Source organism: Chrysemys picta, chromosome 14, assembly GCF_011386835.1.
Source record: "Chrysemys picta bellii isolate R12L10 chromosome 14, ASM1138683v2, whole genome shotgun sequence".
Classification (NCBI taxonomy): domain Eukaryota; kingdom Metazoa; phylum Chordata; order Testudines; family Emydidae; genus Chrysemys; species Chrysemys picta.
The window spans coordinates 8936902-8963859 of NC_088804.1; the positions used below are offsets into that span (position 1 = coordinate 8936902).

At 52.6% G+C, this 26958-nt stretch overlaps 1 protein-coding gene across 1 annotated transcript; it reads right to left on the reverse strand.

Annotated features, from left to right (window-relative positions):
- Positions 1-8423: 8423 nt before the first annotated feature.
- LOC135975587 (uncharacterized) lies at positions 8424-20997 on the reverse strand. Its single transcript, XM_065566925.1, has 4 exons — positions 20575-20997; positions 15000-15332; positions 9364-9478; positions 8424-8821 (listed from the first exon to the last, which is right to left on the reverse strand). Exons 1-4 carry the CDS (start codon positions 20633-20635, stop codon positions 8713-8715), a joined length of 618 nt encoding a protein of 205 aa, XP_065422997.1. The 5' UTR covers positions 20636-20997; the 3' UTR covers positions 8424-8712.
- Positions 20998-26958: the final 5961 nt, after the last annotated feature.

Sequence of the window (26958 nt, forward strand, 5' to 3'; positions counted from 1 at the left end):
ACTAGGGAGTGGGGGTTCTGTGGGGGTGCTGGGCTGTGAGGGGGCAGGGAAGAGGTGTGTGTTGGGGCACTAGGGAGTGGGGGTTCTGTTGGGGATGCTGGGCAGTTGTGGTGGGGCTGTGGGCAGGGGTAATGTTGTACAGGGCGCTGTGCATTTGTAGGTGGGTCTGGGGAGTGGTGCTGGGCACAGTGGGTCTGGGGGGGATCTGGCCATAGGGATTTGGGGGGTGTTGGGTGAGGTGGAGGGGGCTGTGTGTTGTGCCATAGGCCCACCCCTGAGGGGAAGGGGCAGCTGGCAACACAGGGCTGGGTGGGCCACTGTGTGTCTGGCAACTGCCGGTTTGTAACTAGTGCCCTCGCACTGGGCAGAGCAGGGCTGCCCCTGCCCCGCCCCATTGCCTCTGGCTGACCCCTTGCTCTGGGGACTGACCTCCCCACGCCATGCTCCATTGCCCCCATGGGGGCCCACAAATATGTTTGGCGTCAGGCCCACAAAAGTTTAATCCAGCCCTGATGTGAGCACGCCAGGGTGGAGCGGTTGAGTTGCAACATGCAGACAGTAATGGAGGCTGGGGGGCAGAGAGGGTCACCCAGTGACAAAGAATAGTGAGAAAAGAAGGGGACTGAGGCCAGAGCTTGGCAGAGAGAGGAGTAGGAGCAGGTGCTGGTGGAGGGGGAGAGAGGAGAAACCAGAAAGCACAGAAGAGCTGAGGATGAAGGAATGACTAACAGTAGCAAAGGGCGCAGATCAAGCAAGGACCATGACAGAGAAAGGCCTTTAGATTTGGCCAAGAGAGGCTCATTGGACTCTCGGGAGCAGTTTGGGTGAGCAGAAAGGGCTGAGTCAGACTGCAGCCGAGGCAGGAGAAGATGTCAAAGCAGAGGGTGTGAGCTGCACGGGGAGGGAGTTGGGTAAAAGGAGAGGGAGGCAATAGGCCAGTCCTTGGAGAGGGGAAAGGGGTCAAGTGAGGGTTCTATGAGGGAACTAGTGTCTGTTGAAGGGGAATGGAAAGTTTTGGTACTAGGCACATCACAGAGAGGATGAGGGAGGGGGAGGGCACGTGAGAAGAAGCTAGTGAAGTCAATGAGAAGGGGATAGGGACAATGGGACAGGAAGAGGAGTCAGAAGAAGAGGGACATCTCCAGGTTAAAAATGAGCGTGGTGGAATGGAGGGAAACTGAGGCAAGTTCGGGGGGAATGCAGAGAGGAGAAGGAAAGTCTCACCAGAGACCCTCCAGGTTCTCCTTGGGGAAGCTGGTGCGACCATGGGGGGAGAGGGGAGGGTGCAAACTATGTGAAAACAGAATCACAAACTGAACTAGAGCCTCCTGGATTTAAAAGAGAGGGGGCTGCTGGTAGGGTGCTGTCCGTGACCGGGCCAGGACATGCGAACTCCCTCCCTGCTCCCTTGGCATAAAATAACCCAGATCTATTGACCTTCAGGGCATTCTCCAAACCCCCTCACTTTCCCCAGCATCTGGGGAAGGAGGGGAAGCTGAGGGCAGGGGTATGTGTGTGCTGTGGTCTCTGGTTTGGTCTGATTGTTTAAGTAGGACTCTGTTTAGTGTCTGTCAAAGGTGCCGAAGGGGCTGCCCTATGTTTTCTAGAAAGCTAGCTGAACACAAAGACAGACGTGATCACATTTTGAACACCTGCAGTCTGCCGTGGGCAGTGTGTGGTGCGTGGAGCTGGGAAAAGCATCGCCACTTTCTATCTTCAGTCTGCCCACTGGAGATTTCTCCTTTTCCAGCAATCCTACAGCACACACAGAAGGAAGTAAGAGAGAAGAAGTGAGACTGGGTGGAGACAGATGGGCCAGCAACCCGGGAGAGGATGTTGCCCGGCATAAGTGTTGATGAGCTAGACACGAGGGAGCCAAACGTGAAAGAAGAGCCCAGGGACGAGCGATCACAGCCACAGAGAGAGAAGTGATGGTTGGAGTGAACTTAGAAGGGCAAACGGGGGGAGAGGCTGTGCAGGGAGGGGGGAGGGATAGCTCAGTGGTTTGAGCATTGGCCTGCTAAACCCAGGGTTGTGAGTTCAATCCTTGAGGGGGCCACTTGGGGATCTGGGGCAAAATCAGTACTTGGTCCTGCTAGTGAAGGCAGGGGGCTGGACTCGATGACCTTTCAAGGTCCCTTCCAGTTCTAGGAGATGGGATATCTCCATTAATTTAATTTAATTTAAAAGAAACCGGAACTTGGGAACCTGAGACCTTCGTTCAGGGGGATGAGAGAGGAGGGAGCCGGTGCAGATGCTGAGTGAGATGGGGAGTGTGGGGAAGAAAGGGCAGGGATCAGGAAACACGGAGAAGAGGAAGTGGACTGAGGTGCAGGGGTTGCTGGGTGACAGCGAGAGATAAGGGGGAAATCATGGCCAGCTCCAGGCACCAGCCTGGCAAGCAGGTGCTTGGGGCGGCCGCTCCGGAGAGGGGCGGCACCTCCAGGTATTCGGCGGCAATTTGGCGGACGGTCCCTCACTCCCGCTCGGAGCAAAGGACCTCCTGCCGAATTGTTGCCGCAGATCACGATCGTGGCGCTTTTTTTTTTTTTTTTTTTTTTTTTTTGGCTGCTTGGGGTGGCCAAAACCCTGGAGCCGGCCCTGGGGGAAATCATGTGGTAGGAATAAGTTTTCTAACGGATAGGCTTACGGGGGAGCTCAGACAAGCCCAGAGCAGGAGGGGGGGATGTGGGGATGTGTGGGGGGCGAGTGTCGTCAGAAGCTGAGGGTGGAGGAAGATCTGCAAGGCCAAGAGGATGCATCAGCAGGTGGATGCTGAGGTGGGGCACGGAGAGCAGGTGGCAGGGCTCATGGTGCAGGGTGGGAAGCCGGGAGAGGAAGGTGATGCAAGGTGGAGGTGAGGAGGGGATGGAGGGTGACGGTGAAACGCCCTCCTCTCCCTTTCAGCAGGGCTGGGGGTGGGGAGAGACCGAGAGCAGTGACTTTGGTTTAGACAGAGCCACTGAGAGCCACAAACCCTCCATGGCGTGATGCCTTAACGCAGCATTGGGCTGCCTCTTTCACGCTGGCCTAGCAACGTCCAAGGTGACGTGATGGCTCCACATGACCGTCTCAGGGCTAGGCCAGCAAGTCGCACTGTGATGAGTCTTGGCCTCCCTGCACCTCTGTTCGATGGCAGCCTGGCTCTCTCCAGCCCATCAAGTCAGGGCCTAACGAGGCTGGGCACTGGGGTCCCAGTCATCCAGAAGGAGAGGCCGAGGCGTGGGGGCAGGTGGCTGTGGGCACAAACCCTGCTTCCCTAAGAGGACATGTGGGCCTGAGTGCTCGCATGTTCGCTCTCCGGTCAGGGATCCTGAGGCCCGCTAGCCCATGCAGTGGGGAAGTTCTTGCATAGCCCAGCCTGAGTTTCTCCCCTCTCTCTCTCTCTCTCTCGCACCTATTTTTACATTTCCTGCAGTCTGCCACAGGCGCTAGATGCAAATCAACCTTTGTGCAAATTCACCAATCAAGAAATTCAGTCAGCGATTCCTAGATGAGGAAGGAAAAGCGAAGGGAAGTGAGCACCGGCTGCACCACGGTCACACAGCTCTACATTTCCCACCTGCACTCCCCTGCTGAAAAGGCCTTTAGTTACGTGCCTGAATATGGACTCTGGAGGCTCTCAGCTATGAAAATGTTGGCCGGTCTTTCCTTGCTTTTTAAGAGCATGGGGTTACAATGCAGCCTTTTGGGGCCTGATTCCCAATTATTCCCACCAATCAGATTCCCACTGCAATTTATTCTCTACTTCCAAGCTCCAGAAGAGGCCGTGGGAAGCAGAACATAATTTAGAGCAGCCATGAGGTTGTTCTAATTGACAGCAAGGACCACATAGGGCCCTGAAGAGCCAGAGAACAGAGACTGCACAGGTAGCTTAAAGCCACCTTCACTTGCCTAACTTCAGTCTCTGCCCCAAGCACAGGAACTGAGAATCCGACTCTAGGAATCTGCAGGAGCCTTGTACTCCACAACAGCTTTCAGGGGATATAACAAATGCTTCAGCCGGGAGAACGACCTGGGAAACACTCAGCCCTGGTATAAGCTAGTGCAACTCTACTGGAGACACATCACATGCTCACTTACAGCCGGGCCGATTGTGGCCGAGGGCGCAAGGTCCCTTGGAGGCTGCTTTTTGCAACAGCAGCAAAACGAATGGTGGGAAATTGCATCATCCCCGTTTTAGCAGCTCAGTGCTGGGAAAGGCTGAAAGAACTGGCTTTGATGAGAAAACCCAGCCAGTGCCTTCCGGCTAACGTACCAGCTCTTCCGAAAAGTTACCTCCCGAACCCATTCCATGGCTTCCTAGTGCTCGAAATGACCTGAGCGCAGGAGAGACAGCATGGCAATGTAACAGCAACAGACCCCGGGCGGCGGCGGGCGGTATCGAACCTGGGGCCTCTCTGGAGCTTAGTGCATGAGCCAAAAGCCATCTGGCTCTTAGCTGAGGCTGTAGAGCAGACTCCTAATCTCTCTAAGTGGTCTCGGTGCCACTAGCTGGGACAGAGCACCACACACAGCTGTGTGGGTTACAATAAGGAACCAGGACAAAAAGGCACCAGGCAAACAGCCAGTGAGTCTTCCATGTGCCTGCTAAACCCGGCTCATCTCGTTACTCAGCTAAAATCAGTGACACTTGTGCAAATGCACCGAAGACCATAGGACGGCTGTGCACGTAGCAGGGAGAGCATCAGTGAGCCTGCTGGCCCTTGAGTGCTGGCCATGAGGCCTAAGGAGGAAAAGGCCCAGCTTGATTCTCAGAGCCCAGGCTCTGTTTATAGGCCCGGGAGCTGGGAAACAAACCCGTGTTTTTAATTGTTATCTGAGCACATGTAATCGTGGGTCCCTGAGATGATAAATATGGACCCTTACAAAGGTATTTTCACAGGTGCCTTTCAGGCTGGAAATGCCCTGTTACCTGGAAAGGGACAAATCTGACTCCAAGGGAGCCCTATTGTTTCAGTAAGAAGTGAAAGTTAACAAGTGACCTGCGAATTCTTAAAGGTCGGGTAGCTTCTCGGTTTCAAATACACTTTGTCAACAGGGCTTAACTAGCTGCCTGTAAACACTCCTGGTCATAAAGCAGATCTGTGGGGACAGGAGGTGAGTAGGGTGACCAGACAGCAAATGTGAAAAATCGGGACGGGGTGGGGGGTAATAGGCACTGATATAAGACAAAACCCCAAATAGCGGGACTGTCCCTATAAAAGCAGGACATCTGGTCACCCTAGTGGTGAGTGGGAGGCGGCTGGGGCAGAAAGGCGCCTGCAAGTTAGTGGTGAAAGTGAACTAAATACAAGGGAGGCAGCTCCATTCCCTGCTGTGTATTGACCCAGGGGAATCATGTTCTCTGCAGCTCTGCATTTCCTGCCTCTTCTCAGCATGGTCACATGCACAACCAGCCGCACAGAGCCCTCTGACAAAGGGCAGTGACTTTGATTTGAGCTGCTGGAGGTTCTGCAGTTTGACTTCAGTGGAGGGAAGTGGACGCGCGAGGGCAGCAGAGGGTCACAGAGGGGAAGGGGACTGATGTCGGCATGCGGAGGCCAAGGAAGGAGAATGGGCTGCTATACCTCAGAAGGGCCTGATGGAGGCAGCAGAGGCTCAGGAAGGGCAGACTGATGGCTACAGCCCAAAATTAGTGGAAGCAGCCTCAGGTGTGGGGGCCCATGTTGGGACTGTACCATCAGCAGGGCAAATAGTCCTACCCCCCCCGAGTGAGCCCACTGGTTTGCTCCCGCCCCAGGCAGTGGAATTCATGTGCGGAGTTGCCGTCCTGTGTTTTCAAAGCAGCGCTGTAAACGCTATTGCTCAGGCAACAGAACCAGCAGCTCCTCTCTGGGTGACAGGCCCAGACGTGTACGCTGCGTCCTGGCCCCGTCTCTGAGGTGATACAGGAGCACAGCCTGGCCCTGAGCCAATCCCAGGGTGTCCTGCTGTTTGCTGCTCTCTGGGAGGAGAACTCACCAGCAACATCGCTTGCTCTTCGGTCCCTGCCACCAGCACTCCTGACTAGTGTGGTCACCGGCCTTTCCTCGGGGTGATAAACTCAGGGCTACTCTGGGACCTGGAGGGTTTGGGGGGGTGCAAAATGGGAGGGGCACGCAAACATAGCCCTGCCCATCCTAACTTACAAAAGCCTCCCCCACAACACCCCTGAATGCTCCTGCCATGCGACACTAGGGCCGAGTTTGGATGGCGTGAGGTACTTCAAGCACAGCTTAGTTCCTGAGAGCGGAATACAGCCCATGATCTTCGAATGGCTCAATAAACAACCCAGCGCGCTTGGGGCCTGAGAATAAAGCTCCGACCCCCAGACCGATGCTGAGATTTTAATACATAGAAGATTAGGGTTGGAAGAGACCTCAGGAGATATCTAGTCCCACCCCTGTTCAAAGCAGGACCAACACCAACTAAATCATCCCAGCCAGGGCTTTGTCAAGCCGGGCCTTAAAAACCTCTATAGAAGGAGATTCCACCACCTCCCTAGGTAACCCATTCCAGTGCTTCACCACCCTCCTAGTGAAATAGTGTTTCTTAATATCCAACCTAGACCCCCCCCCCCCCCCCCGCACTGCAACTTGAGACCATTGCTCCTTGTTCTGTCATCTGCCACCACTGAGAGCAGCCGAGCTCCATCCTCTTTGGAACCCCCCTTCAGGTAGTTGAAGGCTGCTGTCAAATCCCCCCTCACTCTCTTCATGTATCTCTGTTTCCTGGACTGTAGCGCTCCTGGCATGTGTGGACTGCTTTCCCCTCCATTATCAACTCAGATCCCTCATGCATGCTGCCTGCCTCCCCCGGAGAGGGGCCATTCCCTTTGTCCTACACACTCCAGCGAACTTGCTGTGCTTATGGGGCTTGGGGAGTCTCTTTTCCCATGTGCATTTTGTCATGCCAAATCCCTTCTAAATGTACTGAGGTTGTGAGAGCAAATAGAGACTGGGGCGGGGGGGCGGTTTAGCCATGAAGCTGAGGTGGGGGCGGGGTTTCTATCTATGTGGTGCTAATGGGCAGGGCTCTTTCCAGGGAGCTGAGGGGAAGAGGGTCAGCAGCAGGGCCCTGTCCTCATTCTTAAGCATTTCCTGGAAAAGCTCAATTCCCCCCTTTGCCCACAGGATGGCAGCGTGGCCCAAAGAATAGGGCATTGGCCTGGGAGTCAGGGGATTTAGTGTCTACTCCTGGTTTTGCCTCTGACCCGCTGTGTGACCTGGGACAACCTGTAACCCGTAGTAGCTGTACAAGCAAAGATCCCACTGCCCAGCTGAGTTCCGGAGCAGTCAAAAATCTCCCTTCCCAGAGTGTGTGTGAGGCGGCGGTATGGGGGTGGGGGCGCCGGTGTTACCTGCTACCGGTCGTGTTCTAACTGAATTACACGAGCAACCAGTAGGGTTGATATGAACTTTTCGCATTCACCACAGAAATACACTAAGAGGAGTTTATGGCTCCACCCCAGGACCATGCATTATACAGGGAAGCCAGTTCTGCTACCTGAAAGCTGTGGGGATGCACCTCTACCTGGCATTCTGCTATAAACTGTTGGCGGTTCCACCTGCTTGGCCGGCCCCCTAATCCCGTGGGCAGCTCCTGTGGAGAAATGGCAGCCCCCCCTTGTGGGGGGGTCAAACAGTGGAGAGATATTGGGGGGTGCAAAATGAGTGCAGATGTGTGACTCCCGTGGGGGATGGGGGTAACCTGTGACTACACGCAGGACGGACCCGTAAGGAATAAATGGTCCGGCAATGGCAGTGAAGTAGTCACAGATGGGGAATACTGATCCCTGGCTCTGTTGAAGGATTGGGCTAAACCGGGGTTCTCAAACTGGGGGTCGGGACACCTCAGGGGATCGCGAGGTTATTACGTTGGGGGGTCATGAGCTGTCAGCCTCCACCCCAAACCCCGCTTTGCCTCCAGCATTTATAATGGTGTTAACTATATAAAAAGTGTTTTTAATTCATAAGGGGGGGGGTCGCACTCAGAGGCCTGCTGTGTGAAGGGGTCAGCGGTAGAAACGTTTGAGAACCACTGGGCTACACTCTGCGTCACCCTGTTTGAAGGTAGGTGCCAGAGATGAGAAGCTGGAGGCCGGGCAGCATTTCACTGAGCTGTAGCTTCCCTTCATCAAACACCTCTTTGGTAGGGGAGCTGGTTGCCCAGGGCACGTGCATGTCGTGCCATGAGGAATTGCCTTTGATTGGGTGGTGGCCTGCCCCCTACTGGCCTCATGGACTCTACACGAGTGCAATGAGCTGCAGCACTGCCCCCTACAGCTGGAGCTGGGAGGTCGACAGAAAGGAGCTTTCCCCCCCCCCCCGCCCCGACTTACAATGAGGCTTCCTGATTGTGGCCCTTTCAATGAATCTGCAAAGTGTAGCCCGACGAGCCGTTAATGCCAACCCGGGAGGATTAGGAACAATCACAAGCGCTTGCAGTGTAGCAATGAAGCTTTATTATATATGCATCTGTTACAGCTTGTGGGTGTTCTTGCAAGGACACTTACAGTCTGAAACACAATGTCTTTGGCTGTAGTGCACAGTGTGTCCTTCTGTAAGTGCACAGAGCTCGCTCACTCTGTCAGGACTGAGCTGTCTGTCTGTCAGTGCTGAAACAAGAACAGTCCAGTGAGGTATGTGGAATGAAGACAGGAAATGTGCAGAGACAACCGGAGGCAGTTGGGTCTGGCGTGGCTCTGGAGTGGAGTGTTTATCTGTGGTTCTAAGAAAGTGAGGTTTGTTTCCTCTTTGCCTCCAAGACCCTGATTGCCCTCTTCACCCAAGGCTTTGAGGGGTCAGCACAGACCTTGCGGTCAGCAACCGTCTCCAACCTGCAAATGGAAAGGCAAGAGAGCTCATTAAAAAGGGCCACCTTTGTATTTTTATTTGCAAACATCTTCCCCTTCCCCTTCCCTTTCCTTGCATCAGTTTCCCACGCCCTTGTCTGTCTTGTCAATTTAGATTGTAATCTCTTTGGAGCAGGGACTTTACTTTATATACGGATCTACAGCACCTGGCGCATCGGAGCCCTGATCAAGACTGGGGACTTTACATGCAATTATTATACAAATTATAATTAATAAGTGCTAGACCATCCATATAGATAGCTCATCCTCTTGAGTGTCGCTAGGCTATTGGTTTCAATAATACCCTGCAGCAAGATTAAAGATACTTCTCATTTTGGAGATTACCCAGTGTTACTCTCTTTATCAAGAAAACCGCCCATATACAAGAGCTTAACGGGACCCTGTGGTCTCTGTAACCTGATGTGACAGCTGGTATCTCAGGCGGACACCTTCTCTGGCTTGCCAGTGAGATGCACTGTAACAGGGTAGGAGGAGAATCAGCCCTGGAGGGAATTGTCTCTACTTACACAACAGCTGGTAAGTGACACTCGCGGGGGGTATTGTAGAAATCCACCAGTTTAGAAAGCTGAATGGCTCCAGTCATGTAATTAAAGCAACATTCCACGGGAGTAGCCGATAGGGCTGTGAAAGAGAGAGTTCGTTAATCCCAAAGCCATTGCATTAGAACTGACTGGTATTGGGATTTCTCAGGGGCTCTGTTCTCCCTTTTAGTCACCTCAGAAAAACTACATTAAAACTGTGTGTGGCTGACATTGTCTCCACGGGAGTGGGAATTCCCAAGCTAAGATGCAGTTAAGTTTAAGAATCTCTGTCCATTTTGGCTACTGTATTGGAGACCTGAATCTGAAAGGACACGTTAAAGTTGATGGCAAAGCTGCGTATGGGAACACACCTGGGCCACCTGGTACTTCACTGGCATCATTCTGAGACGCACTATGGCTACAATGAATTTCACAGCTACACTGGGCTTGAGCTCAGCTCTGGCCATGGTTCTCCAAAGGGGCTAATGATTTCAGGTGTCTCCAGTTTTGGGTGCACAGCTTGAGATTCCTTCAAGAGGCTGCTTTTCAGAACGTGCTGAACACCCACCATCTGAAAACTAGACCCCTGGAAAATGTCTCCCTTTGTGTACCCAGAACTTCAGCTACCCAAACTGACTTGTCACTTTGGAAAATGTGGGTCAGATTCTCCTGACTCAAAACAGCCTTTTACCACTTACACTACAGGGAACTCTCCATTAACTGTTAGCCCTATAGGACACATGACACACAGTTGAATACTACTAATTCCATCCTGTAGGGGGTAATGATACAAATACACAGTAGCCAGTACATTAGAGTAATTAGAAACAAATTTGCTGAAATGTATTATTCTGGCTTTCCCTCCCTTTATTCTCTAGTACTTAAGGACACTTCCATGAAAACAGATTTTTGTTTCCTAAAAGCTTGCTCTCTGCTGCTACGTAACCCCCACCTGAAGTCAGAATCCTGTGTCTGTCGTGTCACAATTACTTGCCCTGGAAATGATCATAAGGTCACAAGAGGATTATGGCAATCAAATGGGGGTCTAGCGGCAAGAGGAGATGAACCCTTAAACACAGATCCTATTTACATGCAAATCTCACTAATGAAGGAGGAAGGAATAAAATCTTAATGTTATATTCAGCCCTGCCATAACAGGGTGCAATTTCCATTGACTCCATTGAGAGCTGGACCTGCTCAGTTCAGGGCTGAATTATGTCTAGACTACTATTATTCTGGGCTGGGACAGTCTGCATTGGGGGATGGGAGACCGGCCTTGAGGGAGGATCTGAGCATGTAATGTGAGAACCCAGGAAGGGGGTTGGAGGCCAGGTGACACCTCTGCCCTGGAAACTGGACAAAGGCTGGGGGAGGAGCCGGGGAGAGGCTAGGGGAGAGACGCTGGAGAGAGAGTTTCAGGAACTGGCTGGTGTAATGGAGGGGAGCCCGGACGGGGCTCTGACCCCCCAATGGGGCTGTGGTGCCCCGGGACCCCAAGATGGACCTAACGGGGGGTGGTCCTGTTGTCTGTACCTGCAAGACCTGTCTTGCACTGTGTTCCTGTCGTCTAAATAAACCTGCTGGTGTACTGGCTGGCTGAGAGTCATGGTGAATCGCAGGAAGCCAGGGGTGCAGGGCCTTGTCTCCCCCCACACTCCGTGACAGACCCTAGCAGCAAAAACACGTGCAAACAGAAGATTCTTGAGACATCCTTAAAGAAAAGCCCCCAGTGGGCTCGGGATGGATGGCGAACGCACAGAGACTCTTGCTTGTGGGTCCACGGTTCAAATCTGAACAGCATTGTCGCTAAATGCCCCAATAGCAACTATGTGGGTAAAACCAGACAATCACCACGCTCCCAAATGAACTCACACAGGAAAATGATCAAAGACAAAAACACCCCATCACCTGTGTGTGAACACTTCTCACAGCGAGGTCAGACATAGCGTGTCCTCAGCCTCAAAGGAAACCTGCACAGCACTTTCAAAAGATTAGTCTGGGAGCTTAAATTCAGAACTAGATGAGACAGACTGAATAGAGCAGGGGTGGGCGAACTTTTTGGCCTGAGGGCCACATCTGGGTATGGAAATTGTACAGCGGGCCATGAATGCTCCCAAAATTAACAATTCACGTTCAAACAGAGAGAAATCAAAATCAAATTGCTCTTTTACAAGATGGCACGCACTGTGAAAAAACTAGGCCCTCTTTCTTTAGTCCCTCAGTCTCATCGTTATACCACTGCACATACATGGTGCTGTGGTTATTGACTGTCTTGAATGTACACTTCATGGTAAGTTCTGAGCCTTCTAAATCACTGACACTGGTTGGGGTTTGATTCACTATCAGGTGGGTAATTTCTGCAGAAAGAGAAACACAGATGATGGCCAGGGCCGGCTCCAGGGTTTCGGCCGCCCCAAGCAGCCAAACAAAACAAAACAAAACAAAAAGCCGCGATCGCGATCTGTGGCGGCAATTCAGCAGTAGGTCCTTCGCTCCGAGCAGGAGTGAGGGACCGTCCGCCGAATTGCCGCTGAACAGCTGGACCTGCCGCCCCTCTCCGAAGTGGCCGCCCCAAGCACCTGCTTGGTAAGCTGGTGCCTGGAGCCGGCCCTGATGATGGCACCTTCATTGAGAAATAGTTCAATGTGCCACCAGACAAGGGCAGATTTACAAAATAAATCTCTCCAGTCCTGTCATTTAGTGCCCTTATCCAAACCTGCCTATTATAGTTTCCCCTGCTTGTTTAGAGTTCTTTCGTTTGGCTCCATATAGAGCTGTTTCGTGCATGTCAAGACGTTTATTCTGTTTAGTGAGCAGGTAACCCCAGAAGCTTCAGTCTAGACAAACCCCCTCCAACAATGTGATTTATTACCCGAACCTTGTGTACGCCTGACATGCCTGCCAAATTCCTTACATTCGAACCCTTCTTGAGACCTATTTCCCTCCACCAGCCCAATGCAGGGCAAGAGAGAGGGTGGCCAATTCTCCTTTGTTACAGATAAATGGGATTCCCTGAAGGACGTGGCATGGGCAGTTCTGAGAAGTGATGCACTTCTGCTGGCAATGGCAGGGGAGTGAGGATCGAGGTGCAACCGTTACTCTGGGCAGGGCTGTGCTTACAGGATAGCGAGAGAGTGTCAGCAAGTCTTTAGCACTGGTTTTACTGGTGGAAACGTCAGCAGCTCCAGGGCCAGGCGGCAGCTGAGCAGGGGTTTTGAGGATCTCCATGGCTCCCAGATGTTGGATTTAAGGGCCTAAAGCCCTGTGTGGATTTAGTCCTTTAATCTCTCTGTGTCTCACTTCCCAATCTACTGTTAGTACGTCTGCCCGATCTCCCCCTTTTGTCTGTCTTGTCTGTTAGAGTGTAAATTCTTTGGCTCAGGGGCTCTCGCACTATGTCCATCTACAGTAGAGCTGATTGCAAATGTTCTGGCAAAATTTACCTTAGACTGAAAATGCCAATGCACTGACGAGAACTGATTCACCAAATCTACTACAGATTTGACTCCACTTTCCTCAAAACACACACCGGTTTCTGTTGGTGTTCCAAGAGCCACAGGGTTCAAAAAAGAACTAGATAAGTTCTGGAGGATGGTCCATCAATGGCTATTAGCCAGGATGGGTGGGGAGGGGGATGCCAGAGGCTGGGAATGAGCGACAGGAGACGGATCACTGGATGATTCTCTGTTCTGTTCATTCCCTCTGGGGCACCTGGCACTGGCCATTGGCAGAAGACAGGATACTGGGCTAGATGGACCTTTGGTCTGACCCAGTCTGGCCGTTCTTATGTTCTCTTGTCCCACGAGCCCCAGCTCGGGGAGTTGGGAGTCGAGTCTCGGGGCGGGTGGGCTCCCCACGCTGTGGCAGAGCCAGGTCTCTAGGGGCTCTTGTTGTCTGCTAGGCTCCCTGCTCGAGCCAGGGCTCTTGGCACTTCCAGTGTCCCTGCCATGGAGCTGGAAGCCTGGAAGTTCCAGGACCAGCTCCCAGGGGTGCAGCTCTGGGGTAGCTCCGCTATTCAGACTACCCCGGGCTGGAGATCCCAGGGCCTCTAGAGTTCTGGGCCAGTGACTCCCCAGGCTGCTCTACTTGTAACTGGCCTCTGGGACTCTGGAAGCCGTCGGGTCCCTGGCCCGGCTGCAGTCCTGATCCGTCTTGGTTTGGAATGAAGCCAGTTCTGAAATAATGCACCAGGGATTCTTTGCATCCTTCTGTCCCCACAAGGTCCCTGGGGGCCACCCTCCCATCCCCCTCTATTTCAGGGACTCCCTAACCCCCATCCTCATGCCAGGAGCTCTGTGTCCCCCCCATTTCTTTCCCCCCCCATGCTACAGTCCCCAATTCTGCCCCAAGCCAGGAGCATTCTGTGCCCTTATCCTCTCCATTTCCACCATTCCAGGGCCCCCCATTCTCCCTCCATGCTCGGGGCTTTGGCTGTACCCTCATTCCAGCATTATCCCCAGACCAGGTCCCCCATCCTCCCCGTGTCAGGGGCTCTGTGTGCCTTCCCCTCCTCCCTTCCCCACTATTATTATTTCTCCTCTTCCTGCCCGGGACATAAATCATCCAGTGTCAGCATGTTACACTCTACTGGGGAACTGAGCAGAGATGAGACGGGAATGTTTTTCTACTAGAAAGTGTTAATTGGTGCCACAAACTGGTTCTTTGATTTAGACAGTTACAGAGGTGGCTTTGCTCCAAGCTGTTACTCTGCTAAACAGGGAGCAGGCACTCCATGTGTCCCCCACTTTTCCTCTTTTGGGTTTTCTGATTTCCCCAATATCAACAGAGTTCTGCCCAGTGATGCCTTCAATACTCCCTGAAATGTTGGAATTGATGGGCTGCGGGGTTCCAAATTATCGTGTCACAAACCAAGAGAAATGCCATCACGTTGAGTGCACTGTAGCTATGTCAGTCCCAGGATATAGAGAGACAAGGTGAGTGAGGGAATAGCTATTATTGGACCAACTTCTGTTGGTGAGAGAGACGAGCTTTCGCGCTCCATAGAGCTCTTCCTTGGGTCTGGGAGAGGTACTCCCAGCACCGCAGCAAAATGCAACTCTTAAACTCCCGCATAGATTTCTACACAGGAGGTTCGGTTGGTGTAACTAACTACGTCGCTCAGGGGTGTGGATTTTTCACACCCCTGAACAACGTAGTTATGGCAACATAGGTCTGTAGTGTAGACCAGACCTAAGTTTCCAAGAGCTGAAGAAGAGCTCTGCGTAAGCTTGAAAGCTTGTCTCTCTCACCGACAGAAGTTGGTCCAATAGAAGATATTCCCTCACACACCTTGTCTCTCCAGTTGTGTATAAGGCCTCACAAGCTTAGCCAATTAGAAACCTCCCCTCACGCCCCATCTCAAAACAGTTTTTGAATATCTGGGGCTTGACCCTGCATTCCTTGTGCAGACAAAGCCCCCACAGAAATCAGTGGAATGCAGGATCAGGACCATTGTACGTACCACAGAATGTCCCCCAGTTTTCCCCACAGCTCTGCCCTTTACACTTCGTGCTGCTCCATCTCCCCCAGCACCACCTGCCCCAGTTCTCTGGAAGAAGGCCAGTGTCCTGAGCTCCCCCAGAAGGGTTTTGTAGAACAGAGAAGGAAATGCTGGTACTTACCATCGATGGTCACTTGGGTTCCATTTCCAGGAGATATCCCATCTTTGCTCCCAACCCCACACACGTAGGTTCCAGAATCAGTGACGTTGGCTTTCTTCACAGTGAGGGAAATAGACCTCTTTTCTATGTCTGCTGATAATCTGATTCGATCTGTTCCATTGGATAACTTTTCTGTTACATTGTTTCTGGTTTTATACCATTCAGCAAACCACTTGGTTGAATTATTGCTTGTGTTGAATGTACACTCGATGGTGAACTCTGACCCTTCCATTGCACGGATAGAAGGGGGTGTCTGATTCACCACAATGACAGCAGTAGTATTTTCTGCAGCTCCTGAAACACAAAGTTCAGTGTCACTATTTAAATTATTGCAACAGGAGGAAGAATTAAATCAAACAAAATTGTTTGCAAATGATCCACTGCAGAATGTTTCCATTTCTCTACAAGGAAGCCAAGTGCACGAGCAGGAACTCTCTGCTGAAGGTCACGGTATGAAGTTCAGAGCAGTGAGTGGGGAGGGCTCAGACTGGTCAGTTTGCACAGGCCCCACTGGCACTGTTAGCCGGCCTGCCCCACTCCAGCCTGCCGAACTCCCTAAGTGCTAGCAAGAGCACCGGCTGGCTCCTAGGGCTCTAGAGAGAATCCCAGATGCAGGGAATTGGGCCTGCAGGCCCACGGTGGAGTGTCTGCTCCAGGGAGGCAAATCTCAACCACAATGGGCCAACCAGAGACTTGGGGGGTGGGGTTCAAAGAAGGGAGCTAGAGATGGGAGACAGGAGACAAAAGGAAGGTGGAGGGGGGGAGAAGACTGAGGGAAAGAGAGAGCTGGGAGTGGAAAAAAAAGGATGGGAGAGAGAAAGAGAGTGTGTGCAAAGTAGTGGAGAGGGATAGAAAGATGTAGGGGTATAAGGAAAGGGGAAGTAAAATAGACAAAGAAAAAGGAAATGAGGTGAGGAAGAAAGTCTGAGATGGAAGGAAAGGACAATTCACGTTATAATTTATTCCCTTTGCAGCTAGAGTCCTCAACCACCTGTAGAGCCCCACTGTTTTAGGCCCGGCACGTACGTACTATAAGAGACCGTCCCTGCCCTGAGGAGCTCACTGTCTAAACAAAGAGTGGGAGAAGAAAGACACAAAGGGGGAGTCTACATCGTTCCTATGCACCGGGGTGCCGCCAGCCTGTTCCTGGTGTAGGGGCTGTGCGGGGCCAGACAGAAAATTGGGGGGCTGTGCCCCCCCTTGCCACAAGGCCCCGCCCCTCTCGATGGCCCTGCCTCCTGGCCAGGTTGGAGGCAGGAATCGGGGCGCTGGCTGTTCGCAGCCAGTAAGAGCTGCCCAGATGGGGGGATCTGACTCCGGGGCTAGAAGAGTCCTTGGGGAGCAGTGACTGTGGGGCCAGGGCCCTGGAGCCTGGGCTGGAGCAGGTCAGTCTGGTCTGCTGAGGGGAGCCCTGAACCCTCCACCTGCCCTGGGCAGTGCGCCCTGGCGAGCGAAGACAACCAAAACCACACTGTTTTTGAGAAAATATAAAAGATTTATTAACTACAGAAAGGCAGATTTTCAGTGATTAGAAGCAGCAGACAGAGATCAAAGTTGCACCTTGTCTATACTGGCAAGTTTCTGCACATTAAAGCAGCTTTGAGCACTGTAACTCCTGAGGTGTATACACTGCCAAGCCACTTAGTGCGCAGAAACTCCACAGTTGCACCGCTGTAAAAAAACCACCCCGACGAGAGGCGTAGAGCTTTCTGCACCGGGGCTACAGCGCTGCGGTGCCAGTGTAGACACCCTGGTTGATTACAGCGCTGCGATTGGCCTCCGGGAGGTTTCCCACAATGCCAGTTCTCACCTCTCTGGTCATTGGTTTGAACTCTACTGCCCTGCCGTCAGGTGACCAACCATCATCCCCACCCCTTAAATTCCTTGGGAATTTTGAAAGTCCCCTTCCTGTTTGCTCGGTGACACGTGCAGTGGTCTCAGCGCATCTTTCCAGGTGGCCATGCCTGATCCACACACCAGGCGATCCCCCTCTTGGAGCAATGCCGAGCTGCTGGACCTCATGGGCATTTGGGGAGAGGAGGCTGTCCAGTCCCAGCCGCACGCCAGCCGTAGCAATTACGATACCTACGGACAGATTTCATGATGTGCCCTCCCTGAGGAGTCCCTGGGAGGGCCACTGGGAGAGTGGATTCTCCTTAATGGGACATCAACCCCTCTCTGGTCAGTGTTAGTTGCTCCGAACGTCACAACACATTTCAGTAATGTGCGCGTGGCAAAACTTTGTAACTTCAGATACAGTGATAGTGCCTACAATTTATCAGGATATTAATGTTCAACAGATCAAGATTTCTTAAATGATACCTCCCAAGGCATGCATTGTACAAAACATCGAATCACATCACAGTGGTGAATATGGGCCTTCCAGGGTGCTATTTGGAGGTACAGAGTGTCACAATATAACATGGGGGTTCAGCCATATGGGGCACTCTACGATATTTGCCTAAGCTGTGCCTCACTGGCTACGCTGGTATTTATAGCCGTGCTGTCTGGGTGTGTAGTGTCTGTACTGTACACACTGCTGCAAGGGTAGGTGTGGCCTGAGTGAGAGGAAGAACACCATGTCCAGAAATACCAGATTAACGATGGTGATTGAATCTCCAAGCAATGTACAAAACAGCTCGTTCTATAGCTAGAGCATTAACATTTGCACACACGCAGTTTGAGACAGGACTGCCATGAGCAGAGGGCAGTGGCTTGGCCCATGCCAGGAGTGAATGAGTGAGTGAGGAATGAAGAGACAGAAGCAAAGAAAGTCAAGGCATGGCCTATTTTTGAGGTTGTGATGATGATGATTTATGCATCTTCTAGTGGCACCCAGAGGATTAGGACCACATAGTGCTAGGCCCTGTAAAAGCAAATAGAAGAGACAGTCTGCCAAATCTAAAATCAGTCTGGAAATTTTCCTCTTCAATTTCCTAGCCTTCAATTAGCCCAAATATTTAGGGAAATACAATCAACTGTAAAATGCCAGGGACATTTAGGGTAGATATTAGGGAAAACTTTCTAACTATCTAGGTAGTTAAGCTCTGAAATAGGCTTCCAAGGGAGGTTGTGGAATCCCTGTGACTGGAGGTTAGACAAACACTTATCAAGGATGGTCTAGGTTTCCTTGGTCCTGACTCAGCGGAGAGAGCTGGACTTGATGAATTCTCAAGGTCCCTTCCAGCCCTATGCTTTTATGATTCTCTACCAGTATCTTCCGACTCCTTTTCACGAAGTGCAAGGTCTGTGAGTGGAAGGAGCAACGCAGCCAGGCCATGCCACCCTAGTTTCCCATCTAGGGTAGTGGAAGGAAATCGTATGGAATGCAGACTGTATAAAAAGACATAATTTCGCAATCCAGATAATTTCCCTCAGAAAAGGGAAGTTCAGACACCACTTGTGCCATGATACCAGATACTTCACAAGGCAGAAATAATCAGATAAGCTTAGCTTATCTAAGCACCGTTTTGCAGTATAAAAATCTCTCATTCCATAGTAATTAACCTTTGAACTGCTTAGTGTCTTAAAACAGAATTGTCAGCTTAAAAGACATTATGGGCTCTGCAATTTTAGATGATATTGAGATGTCTTTATAGTATTTATTGTATCAGTTAGATGGTTCCTGCACAACAAAACAATACCAAAAATCCAATTCCCATCTTTCTAGCTGCTTGGATTTACAGAGACACAGTCAACTTGAAACCTAGTCAATGGACAAGCAAATCAAGTTCAAGTATCTTTAGGCACTACCCATGCCTCTGAGTCTCCCCTGCCTGTTTCTGTATAGCCAAAGTAGCTTGTTTAAAAAAAAAAAAAAAAAAAAGTCTCTCCTGTTACCCAGTGAAAGACCCATGCAAATTGCAAGGGTAACTGACTAAAGCCATGAGCCTGAATCACCCCCACACGAGCAGACCCTTGCGCCTCTGCGGATCTGATTGATCTAAACAGCTAAGCAAGGGAAACCGTGAAACTGACTGTACAAAAGTTGTTGTTAAATGATCAAAAAAAACAACTTTCAAAAAAATAAATACATATTTCTCTCAAATCTCTTTCATTTATGTTTAGGGTTACCAGATTTCAGCAAGCAAAAAAGAGGACGGAAGGAGCCCCGCCCTAGCCCCGCCCCGTCCTGCCCTAGCCACACCCCTCCCATTTCCCGCCCCCCTCAGAACTCCCAACCCTCTCCCCCACTCCTTGTCCCCTGACTGCCCCCTCCTGGGACCCCTGCCCCTAACTGCCCCCCAGGACTCCACCCCCTACCTAAGCCTCCCTGCCTCTTGTCCCCTGACTGCCCCCTCCTGAGACCCTCCCCGCATCCTAACTGGCCCCCTAGGACCCTACCCCCTACCTGTACCCTGACTGCTCCAACCCTTATCCACACCCCCACCCCCAGACAGACCACTGGGACTCCCGCGCCCCATCCAACCACTCCCCACCCCCTGACAGCCCCCCCAGAACTTCCGACCCATCTAAACCCCTCTGCTCCCTGTCCCATTGACTGCTCCGATCCCTCTCCCCACCCCTGCCCCGACAGCCCCGCCCCCAGAACTCTCGCCCCGCTCCTTGTCCCCTGACTGCCCCGTCCTGGGACCCCTGCTCCTAACTGCCCCCCAGGACCCTACCCCCTACCTGTACCCTAACTGCCCAAAACCTTATCCACTCCCCCAGAAAGCCCTCCCCCCGAACTCCCGACCCCGTCTCTTGACTGCCCCCTCCAAAACCTCCCTGCCCCTTCGACCCCCTGACCCCCTTGTTGCTGGCTTTCGCCTAATGTCTCTGTGAGCTTGCTCAAGAACGGCCGGAGCCGTTCGTCCCGGCACGCTGGGGAGCGGGGAAGGAGGAGCGGGGGAGGAGCTCCAGACTGCCGGAGGCGATCTGCGCATGCAGGGAGGGAGGGAGGGAGTGATCTCTGCTGCAGGGGAGAGGAGGAGGGGCTCTCTCTGGCTGTTGCAGCCCCATGTAAGTGGCACCATCCGGCCGGCTGCCCTGTTAGCCGCGCACGCTCTTGGCGGGGGGGGGAAGGGAAGTCCGGACATTTACAAATTCCCCCCGGACACTATTTTTAGCTCAAAAAGCCGGACATGTCTGGGGGAATCCGGTCGAATGGTAACCCTATTTATGTTGCTGGTACAGACTAAAGTAAGTTCAAAAGTTTTCAAAAAGACCTGTGATTTCCCCCGCCCCCTTTTTTTAAGTTGCTGGTGAACTAAATAGGATAAAAGGAAGTTGGGAACATTGAGGTAGCCCGTGCGTCTAATCCTGCGCTCTTTGAAATGGCAAAACCAAAAATCCAAAGACAAACCCCCCAAATCCAAAGACAACCAGGAAACTGTATGTCATTGGTTCCCACCATTCACTCTACCAGTTCCCATGTGCTGTGGATATCACCCGCTTACAGAGCTTCTGCGTGTACCCCGGGAGAAAGGGTTTTGTTGTTGGGTTTCTTTCTTTCAGAAGCTTTTACTTTGCAAGCAATGGAGATTCCTGACTCTGACACCACAATGAAAGCACATCGTTCAAAGGGAAAACTCACCCAGACGCAGACAGAGGAGGAAGATCAAAGGCAGGAAGATGTTTGCCAGCTGGAGGCTCATGGTGGCTTGTAGGATGTAGTCTTTCCTTGACACTGACTCTGCAGCAGCCAAGAGGGGCTTCTATGAGCCACTTGTTGAGTCTGGGGCTTCCTATCTCTCTCTCTCTCTCTACCAGAATATTCACTTCTTGAGCCTGGGATGTCAGCGAATGCTTAAGCGCCCTCTCTCTCCTGCCGTTATTCTTGAGATTGCTCTCTCTGCTCCCTCCTTTTCTCACAGTTAGTTCCCCTTTCCACTCACATGCTTCCTCTTGTACTGCTTCCTGGCCATGGCATATGATTTCATCCGTTAGCTCTGTGTCTCGCTAGGTTCTGTGTGCAGTTTCATGCTTGGTCACATGCTTGCTGCCAAAGAGAGAGCCAAAAAATAGTCCAAGAGGACTTTATTTTCAGTGGTGGCTTTCACAGGTCAGTGTAATGTCTCCTAGACACCCACACCCAACGATTCTAGGCACCCACTCACTGTGACGTCAGGAATATCTGGAGTGACAAGTGTAGCACTACCAAAGGGAGATGTTATGAAACAAGTGTGGATCTAGAATGAGCCTGCTGTCTCTGCACACTTGCAAGGCCCACACTGAAATCTGTGCTCCTATTGCACTCAATGGCAAGACATTCAACAGGTGCTGAATTTTTGTAGAAGACAAAAAAGTGCCAGCCTGGGGCTTTAGGGAGTGTGACAAAGTCAGGCCGGACGGCTGCAGGAGGATCTGGGAAAACGGGTATGTTAGCCCTACAATGCTAAAGGCCCTTTTTCCTATAAGCTGGGAAAGGGTTACTTCAGGTCAATTAGGGACACCTGAGTCCAATTAAGGGCTGCCTGAAACCTGTTAAAATCTCTCTCCTAGGCAGGGGGGAGGAGAGACAAACTGCTGCAAGGCTGGAGGCAGCAGGGAGATGAGTTTCTCCCTGGGGAGGCGCATAGGCCTCCCCAGAGAGGAGACACACAGTTGCCTCCCAGCAGGGCTGGTGAGTGGGGCTGAGAGGCAGGGCTTGGGGGAGTGAGGCTGGGAGGAGCTTGGGGGGGGTGCTGGGTTGTGCAGGGGGTGGGAAAGATGTGTGTGTTGGGGCACTAGGCAGTGGGGGTTCTGTGGGGGTGTTGGGCTGTGAGGGGGCAGGGAAGAGGTGTGTGTTGGGGCACTAGGGAATGGGGGTTCTGTGGGGGATGCTGGGCAGTTGTGGTGGGGCTGTGGGCAGGGGTGATGTTGTACAGGGCACTGTGCATTTGTAGGTGGGTCTGGGGAGTGGTGCTGGACACAGTGGGTCTGGGGGGGATCTGGCCATAGGGATTTGGGGGGTGTTGGGTGAGGTGGGGGGGGCTGTGTGTTGAGCCATAGGCCCACCCCGGAGGGGAAGGGGCACGCTGGCAGCACAGGGCTGGGTGGGCCACTGTGTGTCTGGCAACTGCTGGTTTGTAACTAGTGCCCTTGCACTGGGCCGTCCCTGCCATGCCCCATTGCCTCTGGCTGGCCCCTCGCTCTGGGGACTGACCTCCCCACGCCATGCTCCATTGCCCCCATGGGGGCCCACAAATATGTTTGGCGTCAGGCCCACAAAAGGTTAATCCAGCCCTGATGCGAGCATGCCAGGGTGGAGCGGTTGAGTTGCAGCATGCAGACAGTAATGGAGGCTGGGGGGCAGAGAGGGTCACCCAGTGACAAAGAATAGTGAGAAAAGATGGGGACTGAGGCCAGAGCTTGGCAGAGAGAGGAGTAGGAGCAGGTGCTGGTGGAGGGGGAGAGAGGAGAAACCAGAAAGCACAGAAGAGCTGAGGATGAAGGAATGACTAACAGTAGCAAAGGGCACAGATCGAGCAAGGACCATGACAGAGAAAGGCCTTTAGATTTGGCCAAGAGAGGCTCATTGGACTCTCGGGAGCAGTTTGGGTGAGCAGAAAGGGCTGAGTCAGACTGCAGCCGAGGCAGGAGAAGATGTCAAAGCAGAGGGTGTGAGCTGCATGGGGAGGGAGTTGGGTAAAAGGAGAGGGAGGCAATAGGCCAGTCCTTGGAGAGGGGAAAGGGGTCAAGTGAGGGTTTTATGACGGAACCAGTGGCTTTTGTAAGGGGAATGGAAAGTTTTGGTACTCGGCACATCATAGAGAGAATGAGGGAGGGGGAGGGCACGCGAGAAGAAGCTAGTGAAGTCAACGAGAAGGGGATAGGGACAATGGGACAGGAAGAGGAGTCAGAAGAAGAGGGACATCTCCAGGTTAAAAATGAGCATGGTGGAATGGAGGGAAACTGAGGCAAGTTCAGGGGGAATGCAGAGAGGAGAAGGAAAGTCTCACCAGAGACCCTCCAGGTTCTCCTTGGGGAAGCTGGTGAGACCATGGGGGGAGAGGGGAGGGTGCAAACTATGTGAAAACAGAATCACAAACTGAACTAGAGCCTCCTGGATTTAAAAGAGAGGGGGCTGCTGGTAGGGTGCTGTCCGTGACCGGGCCAGGACATGCGAACTCCCTCCCTGCTCCCTTGGCACAAAATAACCCAGATCTATTGACCTTCAGGGCATTCTCCAAAGCCCCTCACTTTCCCCTGCCCTCAGCTTCCCCTCCTTCCCCAGATGCTGGGGAATGTGTGTGCTGTGGTCTCTGGTTTGGTCTGGCTGTTTAAGTAGGACTCTGTTTAGTGTCTGTCAAAGGTGCCGAAGGGCCCTCAGGAAGGGGCTGCCCTATGTTTTCTAGAAAGCTAGCTGAACACAAAGACAGACGTGATCACATTTTGAACACCTGCAGTCTGCCGTGGGCAGTGTCTGGTGCGTGGAGCTGGGAAAAGCATCGCCACTTTCTATCTTCAGTCTGCCCACTGGTGATTTCTCCTTTTCCAGCAATCTTACGTCACACACATAAGGAAGTAAGAGAGAAGAAGTGAGACTGGGTGGAGACAGATGGGCCAGCAACCCGGGAGAGGATGTTGCCCGGCATAAGTGTTGATGAGCTAGACACGAGGGAGCCAAAGGTGAAAGAAGAGCCCAGGGACGAGCGATCACAGCCACAGAGAGAGAGAAGTGTCGGTTGGAGTGAACTTAGAAGGGCAAACGGGGGCAGGCTGTGCAGGGAGGGGCTAAAAGAAACAGGAACTTGGGAGCCTGAGACCTTCGTTCAGGGGGATGAGAGAGGAGGGAGCCGGTGCAGAGGCTGAGTGAGATGGGGAGTGTGGGGAAGAAAGGGCAGGGAGCAGGAAACACGGAGAAGAGGAAGTGGAGTGAGGTGCAGGGGTTGCTGGGAGACAGCAAGAGATAAGGGGGAAATCAGGGCCAGCTCCAGGCACCAGCCTGGCAAGCAGGTGCTTGGGGCGGCCGCTCCGGAGAGGGGCGGCATCTCCAGGTATTCGGCGGCAATTTGGCGGACGGTCCCTCACTCCCGCTCGGAGCAAAGGACCTCCTGCCGAATTGTTGCCGCAGATCACGATCGTGGCGCTTTTTTTTTTTTTTTTTTGGCTGCTTGGGGTGGCCAAAACCCTGGAGCCGGCCCTGGGGGAAATCATGTGGTAGGAATAAGTTTTCTAATGGACAGGCTTACCGGGGCGCTCAGACAAGCCCAGAGCAGGAGGGGGGGATGTGTGGATGTGTGGGGGGTGAGTGTCGTCAGAAGACAGAAGCTGAGGGTGGAGGAAGATCTGCAAGGCCAAGAGGATGCATCAGCAGGTGGATGCTGAGGTGGGCACGGAGAGCAGGTGGCAGGGCTCATGGTGCAGGGTGGGAAGCCGGGAGAGGAAGGTGATGCAAGGTGGAGGGGATGGAGGGTGACGGTGAAACGCCCCCTCTCCCTTTCAGCAGCTGGGGGTGGGGAGAGACCAAGAGCAGTGACTTTGGTTTAGACAGAGCCACTGAGAGCCACAAACCCTCCATGGCGTGATGCCTTAACGCAGCATTGGGCTGCCTCTTTCAGGCTGTCCTAGCAACATGCAAGGTGACATGATGGCTCCACATGACCGTCTCAGGGCTAGGCCAGCAAGTCTCACTGTGATGAGTCTTGGCCTCCCTGCACCTCTGTTCGATGGCAGCCTGGCTCTCTCCAGCCTATCAAGTCAGGGCCTAACGAGGCTGGGCACCGGGGTCCCAGTCATCCAGAAGGAGAGGCCGAGGCGTGGGGGCAGGTGGCTGTGGGCACAAACCCTGCTTCCCTAAGAGGAGACGTGGGCCTGAGTGCTCGCATGTTCGCACTCCAGTCAGGGATCCTGAGACCCGCTAGCCCATGTGGTGGGGAAGTTCTTGCCTAGCACAGCCTGAGTTTCTCCCCTCTCTCTCTCTCTCTCTCTCTCTCTCTCTCTCACCTATTTTTACATTTCCTGCAGTCTGCCACAGGCGCTAGATGCAAATCAACCTTTGTGCAGATTCACCAATCAAGAAATTCAGTCAGCGATTCCTAGATGAGGAAGGAAAAGCGAAGGGAAGTGAGCACCGGCTGCACCACGGTCACACAGCTCTACATTTCCCACCTGCACTCCCCTGCTGAAAAGGCCTTTAGTTACGTGCCTAAATATGGACTCTGGAGGCTCTCAGCTATGAAAATGTTGGCCGGTCTTTCCTTGCTTTTTAAGAGCATGGGGTTACAATGCAGCCTTTTGGGGCCTGATTCCCAATTATTCCCACCAATCAGATTCCCACTGCAATTTATTCTCTACTTCCAAGCTCCAGAAGAGGCCGTGGGAAGCAGAACATAATTTAGAGCAGCCATGAGGTTGCTCTAATTGACAGCAAGGACCACATAGGGCCCTGAAGAGCCAGAGAACAGAGACTGCACAGGTAGCTTAAAGCCACCTTCACTTGGCTAACTTCAGCCTCTGCCCCAAGCACAGGAACTGAGGAACTGAGAATCCGACCCGAGGAATCTGCAGGAGCCTTGTAGTCCACAACAGCTTTCAGGGGATGTAACAAATGCTTCAGCCTGGACAACGACCTGGGAAACACTCAGCCCTGGTATAAGCTAGTGCAGCTCTACTGGAGACACATCACGTGCTCACTTACAGCCGGGCCGATTGTGGCCGAGGACGCAAGGTCCCTTGGAGGCTGCTTTTTGCAACAGCAGCAAAACGAATGGTGGGAAATTGCATCATCCCCGTTTTAGCAGCTCAGTGCTGGGAAAGGCTGAAAGAACTGGCTTTGATGAGAAAACCCAGCCAGTGCCTTCCGGCTAACGTACCAGCTCTTCCGAAAAGTTACCTCCCGAACCCATTCCATGGCTTCCTAGTGCTCGAAATGACCTGAGCGCAGGAGAGACAGCATGGCAATGTAACGCCAACAGACCCCGGTCGGCGGCGGGCGGTATCGACCCTGGGGCCTCTCTGGAGCTTAGTGCATGAGCCAAAAGCCATCTGGCTCTTAGCTAAGGCTGTAGAGCAGACTCCTAATCTCTCTAAGTGGACTCGGTGCCACTAGCTGGGACAGAGCACCACACCCAGGTGTGTGGGTTACAATAAGGAACCAGGACAAAAAGGCACCAGGCAAACAGCCAGTGAGTCTTCCATGTGCCTGCTAAACCCGGCTCATCTCGTTACCAGATTGGTTACTCAGCTCCAATCAGTGACACTTGTGCAAATGCACCGAAGACCATAGGACGTCTGCGCACGTGGCAGGGAGAGCATCGGTTAGCCTGCTGGCCCTTGAGTGCTGGCCATGAGGCCTAAGGAGGAAAAGGCCCAGCTTGATTCTCAGAGCCCAGGCTCCATTTACAGGCCCGGAAGCTGGGAAACAAACCCGTGTTTTTAATTGTTATCTGAGCACATGTAATCGTGGGTCCCTGAGATGATAAATATGGACCCTTACAAAGGTATTTTCACAGGTGCCTTTCAGGCTGGAAATGCCCTGTTACCTGGAAAGGGACAAATCCGACTCCAAGGGAGCCCTGTTGTTTCAGTAAGAAGTGAAAGTTAACAAGTGACCTGCGAATTCTTAAAGGTCGGGTAGCTTCTCGGTTTCAAATACACTTTGTCAACAGGGCTTAACTAGCTGCCTGTAAACACTCCTGGTCATAAAGCAGATCTGTGGGGACAGGAGGTAAGTAGGGTGACCAGACAGCAAATGTGAAAAATCGGGACGGGGGGGGGGGGGGGTAATAGGCACTGATATAAGACAAAACCCCAAATAGCGGGACTGTCCCTATAAAAGCAGGACATCTGGTCACCCTAGTGGTGAGTGGGAGGCGGCTGGGGCAGAAAGGCGCCTGCAAGTTAGTGGTGAAAGTGAACTAAATACAAGGGAGGCAGCTCCATTCCCTGCTGTGTATTGACCCAGGGGAATCATGTTCTCTGCAGCTCTGCATTTCCTGCCTCTTCTCAGCATGGTCACATGCACAACCAGCCGCACAGAGCCCTTTGCCAAAGG